Source organism: Trichechus manatus, unplaced genomic scaffold (assembly GCF_000243295.1).
Source record: "Trichechus manatus latirostris isolate Lorelei unplaced genomic scaffold, TriManLat1.0 scaffold00035, whole genome shotgun sequence".
Taxonomy (NCBI): Eukaryota; Metazoa; Chordata; class Mammalia; order Sirenia; family Trichechidae; genus Trichechus; species Trichechus manatus.
The window spans coordinates 13,319,692-13,332,549 of record NW_004443971.1 but is presented as its reverse complement, the minus strand read 5'-3'; the positions used below and the strand labels follow the sequence as shown (position 1 = coordinate 13,332,549).

The 12,858-nt window shown below is 42.1% G+C and overlaps 1 protein-coding gene across 1 annotated transcript in view; it reads right to left on the bottom strand.

The window, feature by feature from the left end:
- Nucleotides 1-1,779: 1,779 nt before the first annotated feature.
- The window catches only part of RABIF (RAB interacting factor), a 21,967-nt gene continuing 10,888 nt past the window's right edge, over nucleotides 1,780-12,858 (bottom strand). The window contains exon 2 of the mRNA XM_004375279.2: nucleotides 1,780-2,157. Coding sequence (XP_004375336.1) covers nucleotides 1,912-2,157 — 246 coding nt within the window. The 3' untranslated portion in view covers nucleotides 1,780-1,911. The remainder of the gene's footprint in view (nucleotides 2,158-12,858) is intronic.

The window sequence follows — 12,858 nt, the reverse complement described above, 5'->3', positions numbered from 1 at the left end:
ACAATTGTTGTTGTATCTGAGTTCATACATAAATACATGTAGAAAAATACTGAGGGTGCACACCACACTACCACCAGCAATCTCTGATTTAAAAAAATTTATACCCGTTTTTTAATTTATCTGCAATGAACATGTACTACTTCTGTGATTTAAGGAAAAAAAGAAAAAGCCTAATTAAAAAAAGAAAATGCTTTGCTTAGGTTTGGTTTGTGATGTGAGGGGCCTTATGCCCCTAGAGGCATCTACTTGGTTTAGTTGCTTCTAACGTGAGTGGATAATTCCCACAGTTGATTTTCTGCAAATGCCATAATAATGTATATATGACCATTTGTCTAGAAAGCACAGTTCTCTCATTTTCTACTAGAGGTCATTCAGGCTCCCTGACAAGGAAGGAAACCACTTTTCTAGGGGAATAGGTTACTTGTTGAGTCCCTGGGTGGTGCAAACGGTTAAGCACTTGACTATTAGCTGAGACACTGGTGGTTCAAACCCACCCAGAGGCACCTTGGAAGACAGGCCTGGTGATCTGTTTCTGAAAGGTCACAGCCTGGAAAACCCTATGGAGCACAGTTCTACTCTGCACACACGGGGCCACCGGGAGATGCAACTGACCCAACGGCAACTAACAGCAAAGTTGGCTGCAGAACTGTGTCCACGGCCCTCACTTAATGGAGCACCCTTAGGATAAGTTTTGGGGTGATGGAGTAATCAACCAGAAAATAGATGCAAAGGAATGGACTGAAGATGGTAAAGTCTTTATTTATTCCTTATTTCAATCCTAGGCCTCTTGAATCTTAGAGGTAGAGATGACGGGAGGATCCCTGAAACCTGATTGTACAGATTCCTTATAAGATGGTGAGCCATTTCAAAAGAGAAATGACAGAACAATTGGAAGTCATCTTGAAGGTTAAACAACAAATCATGATAACATCAAACTGATACAGCAACCCCACAGCCATAGGAATAGTGGCATTTGAATGCAAGTTTGTATTCTGGATTGCTGTCACAATTCTGACTGAACCAAAAAACTCTGTGAGGAACGTACCCAGTAGGTTCAGTAAATGATAATCCTATCCATTTAAAAAGCCTTTTCTAAGAACAAAGGAAGAAAGTTACCTGCTCAGATGAGACAGACCTATAAACTCGTGTAATTTGACAAAGGCCTATCCCTCATACATCCCACACCTTCTACTCTAACTCCAAGAGATCCTGGGAAAACAGCTAGGACTGAGTTTTCTTTGGAGTGGCTGCCAGACAGGGTTGCAAATCTGATTTTAAACTTACAGGCTAGAGCAGGGAGGAGTTAATATAGAAAAACCTCATCAGGACATTACAGGAGAGGGGCCAAGTTCATCTTAACAATAAAATGTCACCATCCACCTAGAGAAGAAGCTCTCAAACATGGTGTTAGAGGTGTGTTCAAAGTGATGTGTTTCTGATCAGTGGTTTAAATACTGTAGATACAAGGTAAGCCATACAATGAAGCCACTCTCAGACACTTGTACGCTTTCCTGAATGAGAGAGGAAAAGGTGGTGTTTCAAATGTCAGCACACGAGCCTCATTTGTCATGGGTCATTGTGGCTAGAAGGCTGATACTGCTCTTCTAAAGCAAGTAAAAAGGGAGTCCCTGGTTAAGATGGAGCTCGAGCAGAACAGCAAGGATGAGGAGAGATTTGTGGAGTGTCCCAAAACTGGGAGAAAGGGAGATGAGGAAATGTGATGCAAAGTAAACTAAGCAAGAGGCATGCACTTGAGGATTACTCCTTTGCATGTTCCAGTGGACCTGCTCGTACTCAAAATTTTATATTAGTACAGAGAAGGCCGCAGAACAATTATACCAGGTTAAATGCCATTTCTTGTGGGGAGTAGTCTGTATAGTTGGGGGTGGAACTGAGGTCCCCTCCCCTCAGTTACTGATGGGAAACTCGTTCCAAGGCCACATAGAAACTGTTCTTGTCATCTAGGCAATGCCAACCAATTGGTCCAATTTCACAGTCTGCACAGACTAGAAACTTGATGTTGCCCACGTCCTTGGTGAAGCCCACGTTCTCAAAGACGAACATGTCATCAACCAGCCAGTGTTCCTGGAGGAGATCACCATCAGGATTGCTGCCATCAGCCAGCGCTGGCTTCTTTCTCATGGAGGGAAGGAAAAGCTGTAGGGGAAGAGAACATGAAAAACATGTCATGGATTGAACTGTGTGTCCCCAAAATATCTGTCAACTTGGCTAGGCCATGATTCCCAGTATTGTATGATTGTCCTCCATTTTGTGATATGTTATATATCCTGACCTCTATGATACTGAGGCAGGATCAGTGTGGGTTTATGTTGAGTTACAGCCTAACAAGTCACCCTTACTTAAGTCACATCCTTGCTTGAGTTACAGCTTTTATCTTACAAGAGGTAAAAGGAGAGAGACATGAGCAGAAAGAAGAACCTCACTACCACTAAGAAAGAAGAGCCAGGAGTGTAGCGTGTCCTTTGGACCCAGGGTCCCTGTGCTCAGAACCTCCTAGACCCAAGGGAAGATTGATGCCAAGACACATGGAGATCTCCAAGGAACGCTGGGCCCACAGATATTGAAAGGAGACAAGGACCTTTCTCCAGAGCCAACAGAGAAACACTTCCCCTAGAACTAGTGCCCTGAATTCGCACGTCTAGCCTCCTAAACTGTGAGAATAAACTTGTTTGTTAAAGCCATCCACTTGTGATATTTTTGCCACAGCAGCACTAGATAACTAAGACAGAACATAAATGCTGAACAATCATTACCCCCATTCTGCTTATACTTTATGCTGCCAGTAGTTTCCTGGAATGAAAAAAAGAGAAGGAGATTTATCACTAAGTTATAGACTAGGATGTTGGGTGGCTCCTCTGCTGTGTCTGTTCCACGCCCTGATTTTTAAGAGATACAGAAGAGGAGCTTCAGCTGGTTGCTGTGGTGACTTGGCTTCACTGCTATCCTCACCGTGACCTACAAGGCCCTACCTGGTCCTAATATCCTCCTAGCTCATTGTGTTTCAGCCACACTGGCCTTTTTGCCCTTCTTCAAACAAGGTAAGTCTGCTCTGCCATCAGCTCAAATATAACCTCCTCAGGCAGTCTTTCCTCACCAAATAATCTGAATTAGCCTCTCACACTGCCCATTGTATTTTTATTTTTAAAAACAGCTTTACTGAGGTATAACTGACACATACATTGCACATATTTTAAAGTGTATAATTTGGTATGTTTTGGCATAAGTATACACCGGTGAAACCATCACTACGATCAAGATAATGAGCATATTCATCATCCCAAATGTCTCCTTGTGCCCCTCTCACTTTACTTTTTACATATCACTTAAACACTCCCTGAAGTTATCTTATTAATTTATTGGCTTACTTATTTACCATGTGTCTCCCTCCACTGGAAAGCAGGGAATGTGCCTTTCTTGTTCCTTACTATATTCCCCAGTGCCTAGAATAATACCTGATATACAGCGGAACCTCAAATATTTATTAAAAGAATGAACCTAGGATATCTGGTTTTGATATACTCCATCACTGTTATGAATACACTGGATTTACCTTATAAAAAAGGAAAACCTAGTTCTACATTTGGAATACCATTCCTAAGATCCTTATACTTTCAATGTATATGACTTTCCAATCAACAGGAGAAAGCTTCTAGCAAACACACACAATCCCTTTAACTCCTTCCACATGGCTAGTTTATACACTTTTACTTGTCCCAGACTAGTGCAAAATACAATGCCAGCGAGGCTGGTTACCCCTCTGTTCCTCATCGTTATGGCTACCGTCAATATACTTATTTCCCACTCCATAAACACTTCTAATGCATTTCCGAACTCTAATGAAACAGGAAGGCCTCTGCGCTAGGCTGGCACTGGTAATCAGAATGAAAGCAAAAAAAAAAACAAACTTAACATTAGTCCAAAAAAGGTAAATGCTTTGGTAGAGATGAAGTAAGCCTCTCCTCAAATTGCAGTTAGGAGGTCCACAAGAGCTGCTAGAACCCTGGGCCGGATGTAGCTAGTAGAATATTAGAACAGATATCTATGCACTACCCTTTGCTGTGTCACCTGAGACTTCATCTAATGACGTCACGAAATATATAGTCCCTCCTCCTGTTATAGTTGTACAGTTATTCCAGTCACTCTTTTTGCCTCATCAAATGCTTAAATGTGCCCTTATGCTTTCTTATGAGCCCTGGTGGCACAGGGGTTAAGAGGTCAACTACTAACCAAAAGGTCGGCAGTTTCAATCCACCAGCTGTTCCTTGGAAACTGTCTGGGGTAGTTCTACTCTGTCCTATAGAGTCACTATGAGTTGGAATCAACTCAACAGCAACGAGTTTGGTTTAGTGTTTTAATGCTTTCTTCACCCTAAATGAAAATGGGAACAGGAGAGGTCAAGAGAGGGATTAAAATTCAGGAACCAGGAAACCTGGATTCTAGTCCTAAAAGTAACTTTCTGTGAGCTTCAATTTCCCTAAAAATATTTCTGGCCTGTCCCCTATATTGTAGGCATAAATTAAATCACATCTTAACTAAATGCAAGGGAAGTGAACTTTGGTGAGCTAGTTAAGACACCCAACTAAGAATTCAGTGTCTCCAACAAAACAGAGAGAAAATAAAAACTCCTTAAACATTATTCTTCAGGAGATGCCTGCCATGGATTGAATTGTGTCCCCCCAAAATATCTGTCAACTTGGCTAAGTCATGATTCCCAGTATTGTATGACTGTCTACCATTTTATCATCTGATGCAATTTCCCTATATATTGTAAATCCTATCACTATGATGTAATAAGATGGATTAGCAGCAGTTATATTGACAAAATCTATAAGATTAGATAGTGTCTTAAGCCAATCTCTTTTGAGATATAAAAGAGAGAAGCAAGCAGAGAGCATGGGGACCTCACACCACCAAGAAAGCAGTGCCGGTTCCTGCGCTGAGATGCTCCCAGACCAAGGGAAGACTGATGCATCACAAGGACCTTCCTCCAGAGCTGACAGAAGGAGAAAGCCTTCCCCTGGAGCTGATGCCCTGAATTTGGACTTGTAGCCTACTAGACTGTGAGAGAATAAATTTCTCTTTGTTAAAGCCATCCACTTACGGTATTTCTGTTATAGCAGCACTAGATGACTAAGATAGTGCCCAACAAAGGAGCACCAGCTCTCCTTTCGTTGTTCCCGTTTATAGTGCAAGACACCATCTGTGATGGTTAATGTTATGTGTCAACTTGGCTAGGCTATGTTTCAGTGGTTTCCCAGACACTTGTATGGTTGCTCTTCCATAATGTAATATAATGTAATAACCTTCCACGATGTGATCTGAGGTGATCAGTCAATCAGCTGACAGGGGAGTTTCCTTGGGGGTGTGGCCTGCCTCCAGAATATAAATGGATGTTCTGGCAAATCTCGCTGGACCTTGCACTCTTCTGTTTCCTGACCTCTGGATGCTGGGATGTAAGCCTGCAAAAATCTCTGGCCTGCTGCCTGACCTGCAGATTTTGGATTCACCAGCCTGCACAATCCTGTGAGCCAGCAGAGGTCTCCAGCCTGCCACCTGACCTCAGGATTTGAGCCTGCCAGCCATTTCCGTGAAGAAAATATCTCTCTTTCTCTCTCTCTATATATATGTATGTCTCATTGGTTTTGCTCCCTTCTAGAGAACCCAGACAAAGACACCATCTCTGAAGAGTCTCCCATTTGATTAGTGATTTAAGGGTACAGTAATACCATTATTAACCATCCATTCAAGACGTCGTACTGGGCCTGTTCCCTCTACTCCTCAACATTCTCATTTTTATTTAGATCCTGTAAGTCAGGCCCACAAAACTACCCTATTTTTACGCAAACAACGTGTGCTTCCTGTATTTGTTTACCAACCATGCCCTCCCCCTTCCTCCCAGGTATTTTCCTAAGCACAGCTATGCCAATTTTTCACATGTTGCTGTAAAAAAAAAATTAGCACAGTGTGCTTACCAAAATACCTGGGGGGGGGGAGAGTGCGGTTGGCAAATAAACATAGAAGGTGGAAGTTATTTGCATGAAAATATGGTATACCTACGTACACACCTATATCTGTGTATCTATGTGTGGATCTCAACCATTCATAGCAATGCCAAGGACAACTGCTAGCATCAGGTAATGGTATGTAATACAGTGGAAATACAACAAGGCTTTCTGGATAGACTATTAGGGTGGAACTCAAGAAATCAGTATCTAATTTGAAGCAGCTAACTCAGTTCCTTCGGGGCCAAAGTTGCCAGTTAGATCCCTGACCAGGTAGGTTAGCTATGCTCTATTTAGAACCCTAGCTAGTACCCCTAGTCCTGGACAACTTCCTTAGACATATGAATGAGATTCTGTTGATGGGTCAGTGGAATCCCTTTTGCTTTTTCAAGATCTGTTAATAGTATCCTTTTAAAAATATTTTTTCTCACTGTAAAAATACATTCACATAGAAAACTGGCAAGCATGCTATAATACAGATAAGAATAAAAACTGTTACAATAAAAAAGAATTAAAAAAAAAAAAAAACTACAATAGAGAAAACTTCTATTAACGTTTTTGTAGTTTTGCCCCTTCTGTGAGTAACTGTGGTGGTTTTAAAACATGTCCACAAATTCTTTGACAATCCTTCCATCAAGATTTGGAGTCTATGCCCCTCCCCTTGAACCTGGGCATGCAATTGTGACTGCCTTGATGAATATAACGTGGTGGAAGTAACAGGTGAGGTTAGAAAAGGCCGTGCAACTTTTGCCAGTTTTTCTTGGGATACTTGCTCTGGGAGCCTTCAGCCACCATGCAATTAGTCCACTACCCTGGGGCCGCCACGTGGAGAGACCTATAGAAAGACAGATGCCCAAAGACTGTTCCAGTCCTCAGGTGTTTGAATCTTCCCTGTCTACAGGAAGACAAGTGAGTCAAGAAGCTTTCCAGAAGACCCCTGTCATGGATTGAATTCTGTCCCGCAAAAAATGTATCAGTTTGGCTGGGCCATGATTCCCGGTATTGTGTGATTCTCCTATATGTTGTAAATCCTGCCTCTATGATGTTAATGAGGGAGGATGGGCAGCAGTTGTGTTAAGTGAGGCAGGCCTCAATTTACAAGACTGGATTGTGTCCTGAGGCAATCTCTTGAGATATAAAAGACAGAAGTGAGCAGTGAGACGGGGACCTCATACTATCAAGAAAGCAGTGCTGGGAGCAGAGCGCGTCCTTTGGACCGGGGTCCCTGCGCAGAGAAGCTCCTAGTTCAGGGGAACACCCAAGAGAAGGCCGACGGAGAGAAAAAGCCTTCCCCTGGAACTGACGCCCTGAAGTTGGACTTTTAGCCTACTTTGACTGTTTAACTCTTCGTTAAAAACATCCACTTGTGGTATTTCTGTTACAGCAGCACTAGATGACTAAGGCAACCCCTCTGACTGCCATCACAAGAAAGACACCAAATGAGAATTGCCTATTCAAGCCCAGTCTGCCTCCAAATTTGTGAGCAAAATAATAATCATTGTTGTTTTAAGTCACAGTTTTGGGGTCATTTTGATAGGCAGCGATAACCAGAACAATACTGTTTTATGTAACTGAGATGCATGTTCCATTTCCATTCCTGATTCTTTTGATATACAAAATATTTGCCATTTCAACATTCTTTACATGATGAATGTCACAATTCAGTGACATTATGTTCACCATGTTCTAAATCCATCACGATTATCATTTCTAAATTTTTCCATCACCCTTAACAGAAGCTCAGTGACCCCCTAAGCAGTGACTCCCCCTTCCCTCTCCATCTTGCCCCTGGTAATCACTAATAAACTTTGGTCTTACTTACCTATTCTAGAAATTTTGTATAAGTGGAATCATACAATATTTGTCCTTTTATGACTGACTTATTTCCCTCAGCATAATGTTTTCAAGGTTCATCTATGTTTTAGCATATATCAGGACTTCATTTCTCTTTGTGGCTAAGTAATATTTCATTCTATGCATGTACCACATTTTGTTTTATACATTTACACTGTTTCCACCTTTTAGCTATTGAGAACAGTGCTATGATGAACACTGGTGTACAAGTATCTGTTTGCATTCCTGCTTTCAAGTCTTTTGGGTTTATACCTAGGAATGGAATTGCTGGATCATATGGTAATTCTGTTTAACTTTTTGAGGAACTACAAAACTGTTTTCCATAGCAGTTGTACAATCCTACCAGCAATGGATATGGTTCCACTATCTCCACATCCTCTCCAACACCTGTTGTTTTCCATTTTTTTGATCCTAGTCATCTTAGTGGGAGTGAAGTGATATCTCCTTGTGGTTTTTATTTTCATTTCCCTAATGACTAATGGGAGCCCTGGTGATGCAGTGGTTAAGAGCTCAGGCTGCTAACTAAAAGGCTGGCAGTTTGAATCCAGCAGCCGCTCCTTAGAAACTCTATGGGGTAGTTCTACTCTGTCCTATAGTGTCGCTATGAGTCAGAATTGACTTGACAGCAAGGGTTTTTTTTTTTGGTTAATAAGTAATGGGAGCCCGTGGGTGACGCAAATGGTTAAGCACTTGACTACTAGCCAAAAGGCTTGTGGTTTGACCCATCCAGAGGCGTGTTGGAAGACAGGCCTGGCGATATGTTTCTAAAAGGTCACAGCCTTGAAAACCCTATGGAGCAGGTCTACTCTGCACACATGCGGTCGCCATGAGCTGGAATCAACTCGATGGAAACTGCCACTACCAACAAATGACTGATGACATTGAGAATCTTTTCACGTGTTTGTTGGCCACTTGTAGTTCTTCTTTGATGAAATGTCTATTCCAGTCCTTTGCCCATTTTTTAATTGAGTTGTTTGTTGCAGTGCAATGGGTTTCTCTTATATAGTCACAAGCTGGATAACGTCCCTTCAGACAACATTAAACCGCACATACATTCAGGGTTCCATAAGGTTAAATGGGGAAATCAGTAGCGTGTTTATGGCACTTGTAACCTAAGTGCTCACCAGAGGCTCTCAAAGTGTGCAGGCCTCCCATGCTGAGCTGTGCATGCAGGGCTGACACCTTGCTTAGCAACACCAGGCTGGCAATTGGAACAACAAATGCAACACACGCAAATTGCCTGCCTGCTGTTGCTAAGCGATTGTTTGTCAGCCCGCATGCACTGCTCAGCATGGGAGGCCCGTGTATTTTCAGAACCACTGGTGAGTGCTCAGGTCACAAATGCCGTAAACATGCCACTGATTTCCCCATATACCCTTATGGGACCATGAACGGACACTGCCCGAACAGACACAGCATATTACTGTATGGATGAAGAGAAGTTTTTAATTTAATAAAGTCCAACTTATTTATTTTATCTTGTATGGTGTTTGCACAACCTCCAAATCACGTAATGTCCTATTTTATAGAATGTATCACGGACGTTAAACAATACATGACTGTATACGGCCTTTTTGGCCTTGGGTTTATAATTCTGCCAAAATGATTGGCTAGGCCACAATACTGCAAGGGACTGATTATTTACTGTGTAATTGGTTTTACTATTTAAAACCACCCAATAGGAATGAAGTGACCTTGTGGGAATTGATCAATTATTATACAATACTATACAATACTATAAATACTATACAATTGGGATGGGGTCAGTCTGTAGTCTGGCTGGGAGGGCTATGCCTTGAAACTGAATATAAGGGCCAGTCCCATAGAGATTGAAGGAGACCTCACTACCATCAAGAAGAGCCTGGCGCAGGCACGTGCTTTGGACCTGGGGCCCCTGCACCGAGAACCTCCTAGATGCAGGAGAGACAGCTCTAACACTGAAGATGGAGCGAGGCAGTGAGAAACGGCAGCAACCATAGCAGAACCCAGCGGCAGAGAAACGGCAGCAAGAACAAGAACACTGGCGCGAAGCAGCTGCAGTGGGCTCGCTGGCCCATACAGCAAGAGAGAGCTGAGCGCCTTTGGGCAGGAGGCTTGCTGGCAGAGCGGGGGTGCCTCTGGGCACTTGTTAGCCGAGGTAAAGAGCTGTAGCTCTTGCCCAAGCAGGGCAGAGGACAGAGAAGAGCCACCTGCCTGTGGGCATGGCTGACAAAAGGGCTGCCTGCTAGGGGGCGCAGCTGAGAGAAGGCCTGCCTGTAGCATGGCCAAGAAGAAACTGAGAGCTGTCTTGGTTGGAAGCTGTTTTCATTGAAGAACTGTCTCCTGTCTCCTGAGTTGTATTCTGTTACCGATCCCGAGCTGTAACCTATGTCCCTAGTAAACCACATAATCATGAGTATGGTCTGTGAGTTCTGTGTGGCTACTGCAATGAATTATCAAATCCAAAAGAGAAGTAGAAAGTGCCATGCCAGGAGGTGGGGGGTGGGGGGGCAGCTGGAGTTAGAAATGGTGAAAAAGTTGGGGAGTGAAGGTATGTGTGACATCCACCTCACAGGAATGTTTATGCTGATCTTGATTCTCATCCCTCCCTCCTCCTGAATGTAGACCAGGCCCTGAGGCTAGTTTACGTTTGTCGTTTTGTTAGGTTGTAGTTCTCTGTATATTCTGGATGTTAAACCCGTATCAGATATATGATTATGCCAATCTGTAGGTTGTCTCTTTGCTTTCGAGTAGGCTCTGACCCAGAGTGACCCTATCTATGTACGACAGTTCTTTCAGCTTGAGAAATGCCAAGCGTGTTCTTCTCTTTGGTTTTCTATCTCCAGGTCTTTGCACGTCATTATAATACTTTATTTTGTTTTCTCGAGCCACTCTTTGAAATCTTCTGTTCAGCTCTTTTATTTCATCATTTCTTCCTTTTGCTTTAGCTACTCGACATTCAAGAGCATGTTTCTGAGTCTCTTCTGACACTCATTTTTGTCTTTTCTTTCTTTCCTGTCTTTTTAACAACCTTTTCTTTCTTCATGTATGATGTCCTTGATGTCATTCCAGAACTCGTCTGGTCTTCGGTCATTAGCGTTCAACATGTCAAAACTATTTTTGAGATGGTCTCTAAATTCAAGTGGGATATACTTAAGGTTGTACTTTGGTTCTCATGGACTTGTTCTACTTTTTTTCAGGTTCAACTTGAACTTGTATATGAGCAACTGATGGTCTGTTCTGCAGTCAGCCTTGTTCTGACTGATGATACTGAGCTTTTCCATTGTCTCTTTCCACAGAGATAGTCAATTTGATTCTTGTGTATTCCATCTGGAGAGGTCCACGTGTATAGTCACTGTTTATGTTGATGAAAAAAGGTATTTGCAACGAAGAAGTCGTTGGTCTTGCAAAATTCTATCATGCAATCTCCAGTATCGTTTCTATCACCTAGGCCATATTTTCCATCTACCAATTCTTCTTTGTTTCCAACTTTCCCATTCCAATCACCAGTAATTATCAGTGCATTCTGATTGCATGTTCGATCAGTTTCAGACTACAGAAGTTCGTAAAAATCTTCAGTTTCTTCCTCTTTGGCCTTAGTGGTTGGTGCGTAGATTTGAATAATAGTAGTATTAACTGGTCTTCCTTGTAGGCATATGGGTATTGTCCTATCACTGACAGCGTTGTACTTCAGGATAGATGCTGAAATGTTCCGTTTGACGAAGAATACAATGCCATTCCTCTTCAATTTGTCATTCCCAGCATAGCCGACCATATGATTGTCCAATTCAACATGGCCAATATCAGTTCATTTCAGCTCACTAATGCCTAGGATACTGATGTTTATACGTTCCATTTCATTTTTGACGATTTTCACTTTTCCCAGATTCATACTTTGTACATTTCATGTTCTGATTATTAATGGATGTTTGCAGCCATGTCTTCTCATTTTGAGTCGTGCCACATTAGCAAATGAAAGTCCCAAAAGCTTGACTCCATCTATGTTATTAATGCTGACTCTACTGTGAGGACGCAGCTCTTCCCTAGTCGTATTTTGAGTGCCTTCCAACCTGAGGGGCTCATCTTCTGGCACTATATCAGCCAATGTTACACTGCTATTAATAAAGTTTTAACTGGCTGATTGTTTTCAGAAGTAGACTGCCAAGTCCTTCTTCCTAGTCTGTCTTAGCCTGGAAACTCAGCTGAAACCTGTCTGCCATGGGAGACCCTGATGGTATCTGAATACTGGTGGCATAGCTTCCAGTATCACAGCAACACGCAAGCCCCAACAGTATGAAAAAATGACAGACGCGTAGGGGGAGATAATTATAGGTTCACATATAGTTATAAGAAATAATACAATGGAATACAGAAAGAAGCTCAACAAAGACACGGAAGAGCTAAATGCCACAATCAACCAACTTGATCTCATAGACATATACCGAACACTCCACCCAAGAGCAGCCAAGTCTACTTTCTTTCCCAATGAACATGGAACATTCTTCAGAATAGACCACACATTAGGCCATAAAGCGAGCCTTAACAAAATTCAAAGCATCAAAATATTACAAAGCATCTTTTCTGACCATAAAGCCATAAAAGTAGAAAGCAACAACAGAAAAAGCAAGGAAAAAAAATCAAACACATGGAAACTGAACAACACCTTGCTCAAGTTCTACTGGGTTATAGAAGAAATTAAGGATGGAATAAAGAAATTCATAGAATCATATGAGAATGAAAACACATCCTACCAGAACCTTTGGGACACAGCAAAAGCAGTGCTCAGAGGTCAGTTTACAGCAATAAATGCAAGCAACCAAAAAGAAGCAAGGCCAATCAAAACATTAACCCTACAACTGGAACAAGTAGAAAGAGAGCAGCAAGAGGAGCCCTCAGGAGCCAGAAGGAAGGAAATAATAAGAATTAGAGCAGAATTAAATGAAATAGAGAATAGAAACACAATTGAGTTAACAAGAGCAAAATCTGGTTCTTTGAAAAGATC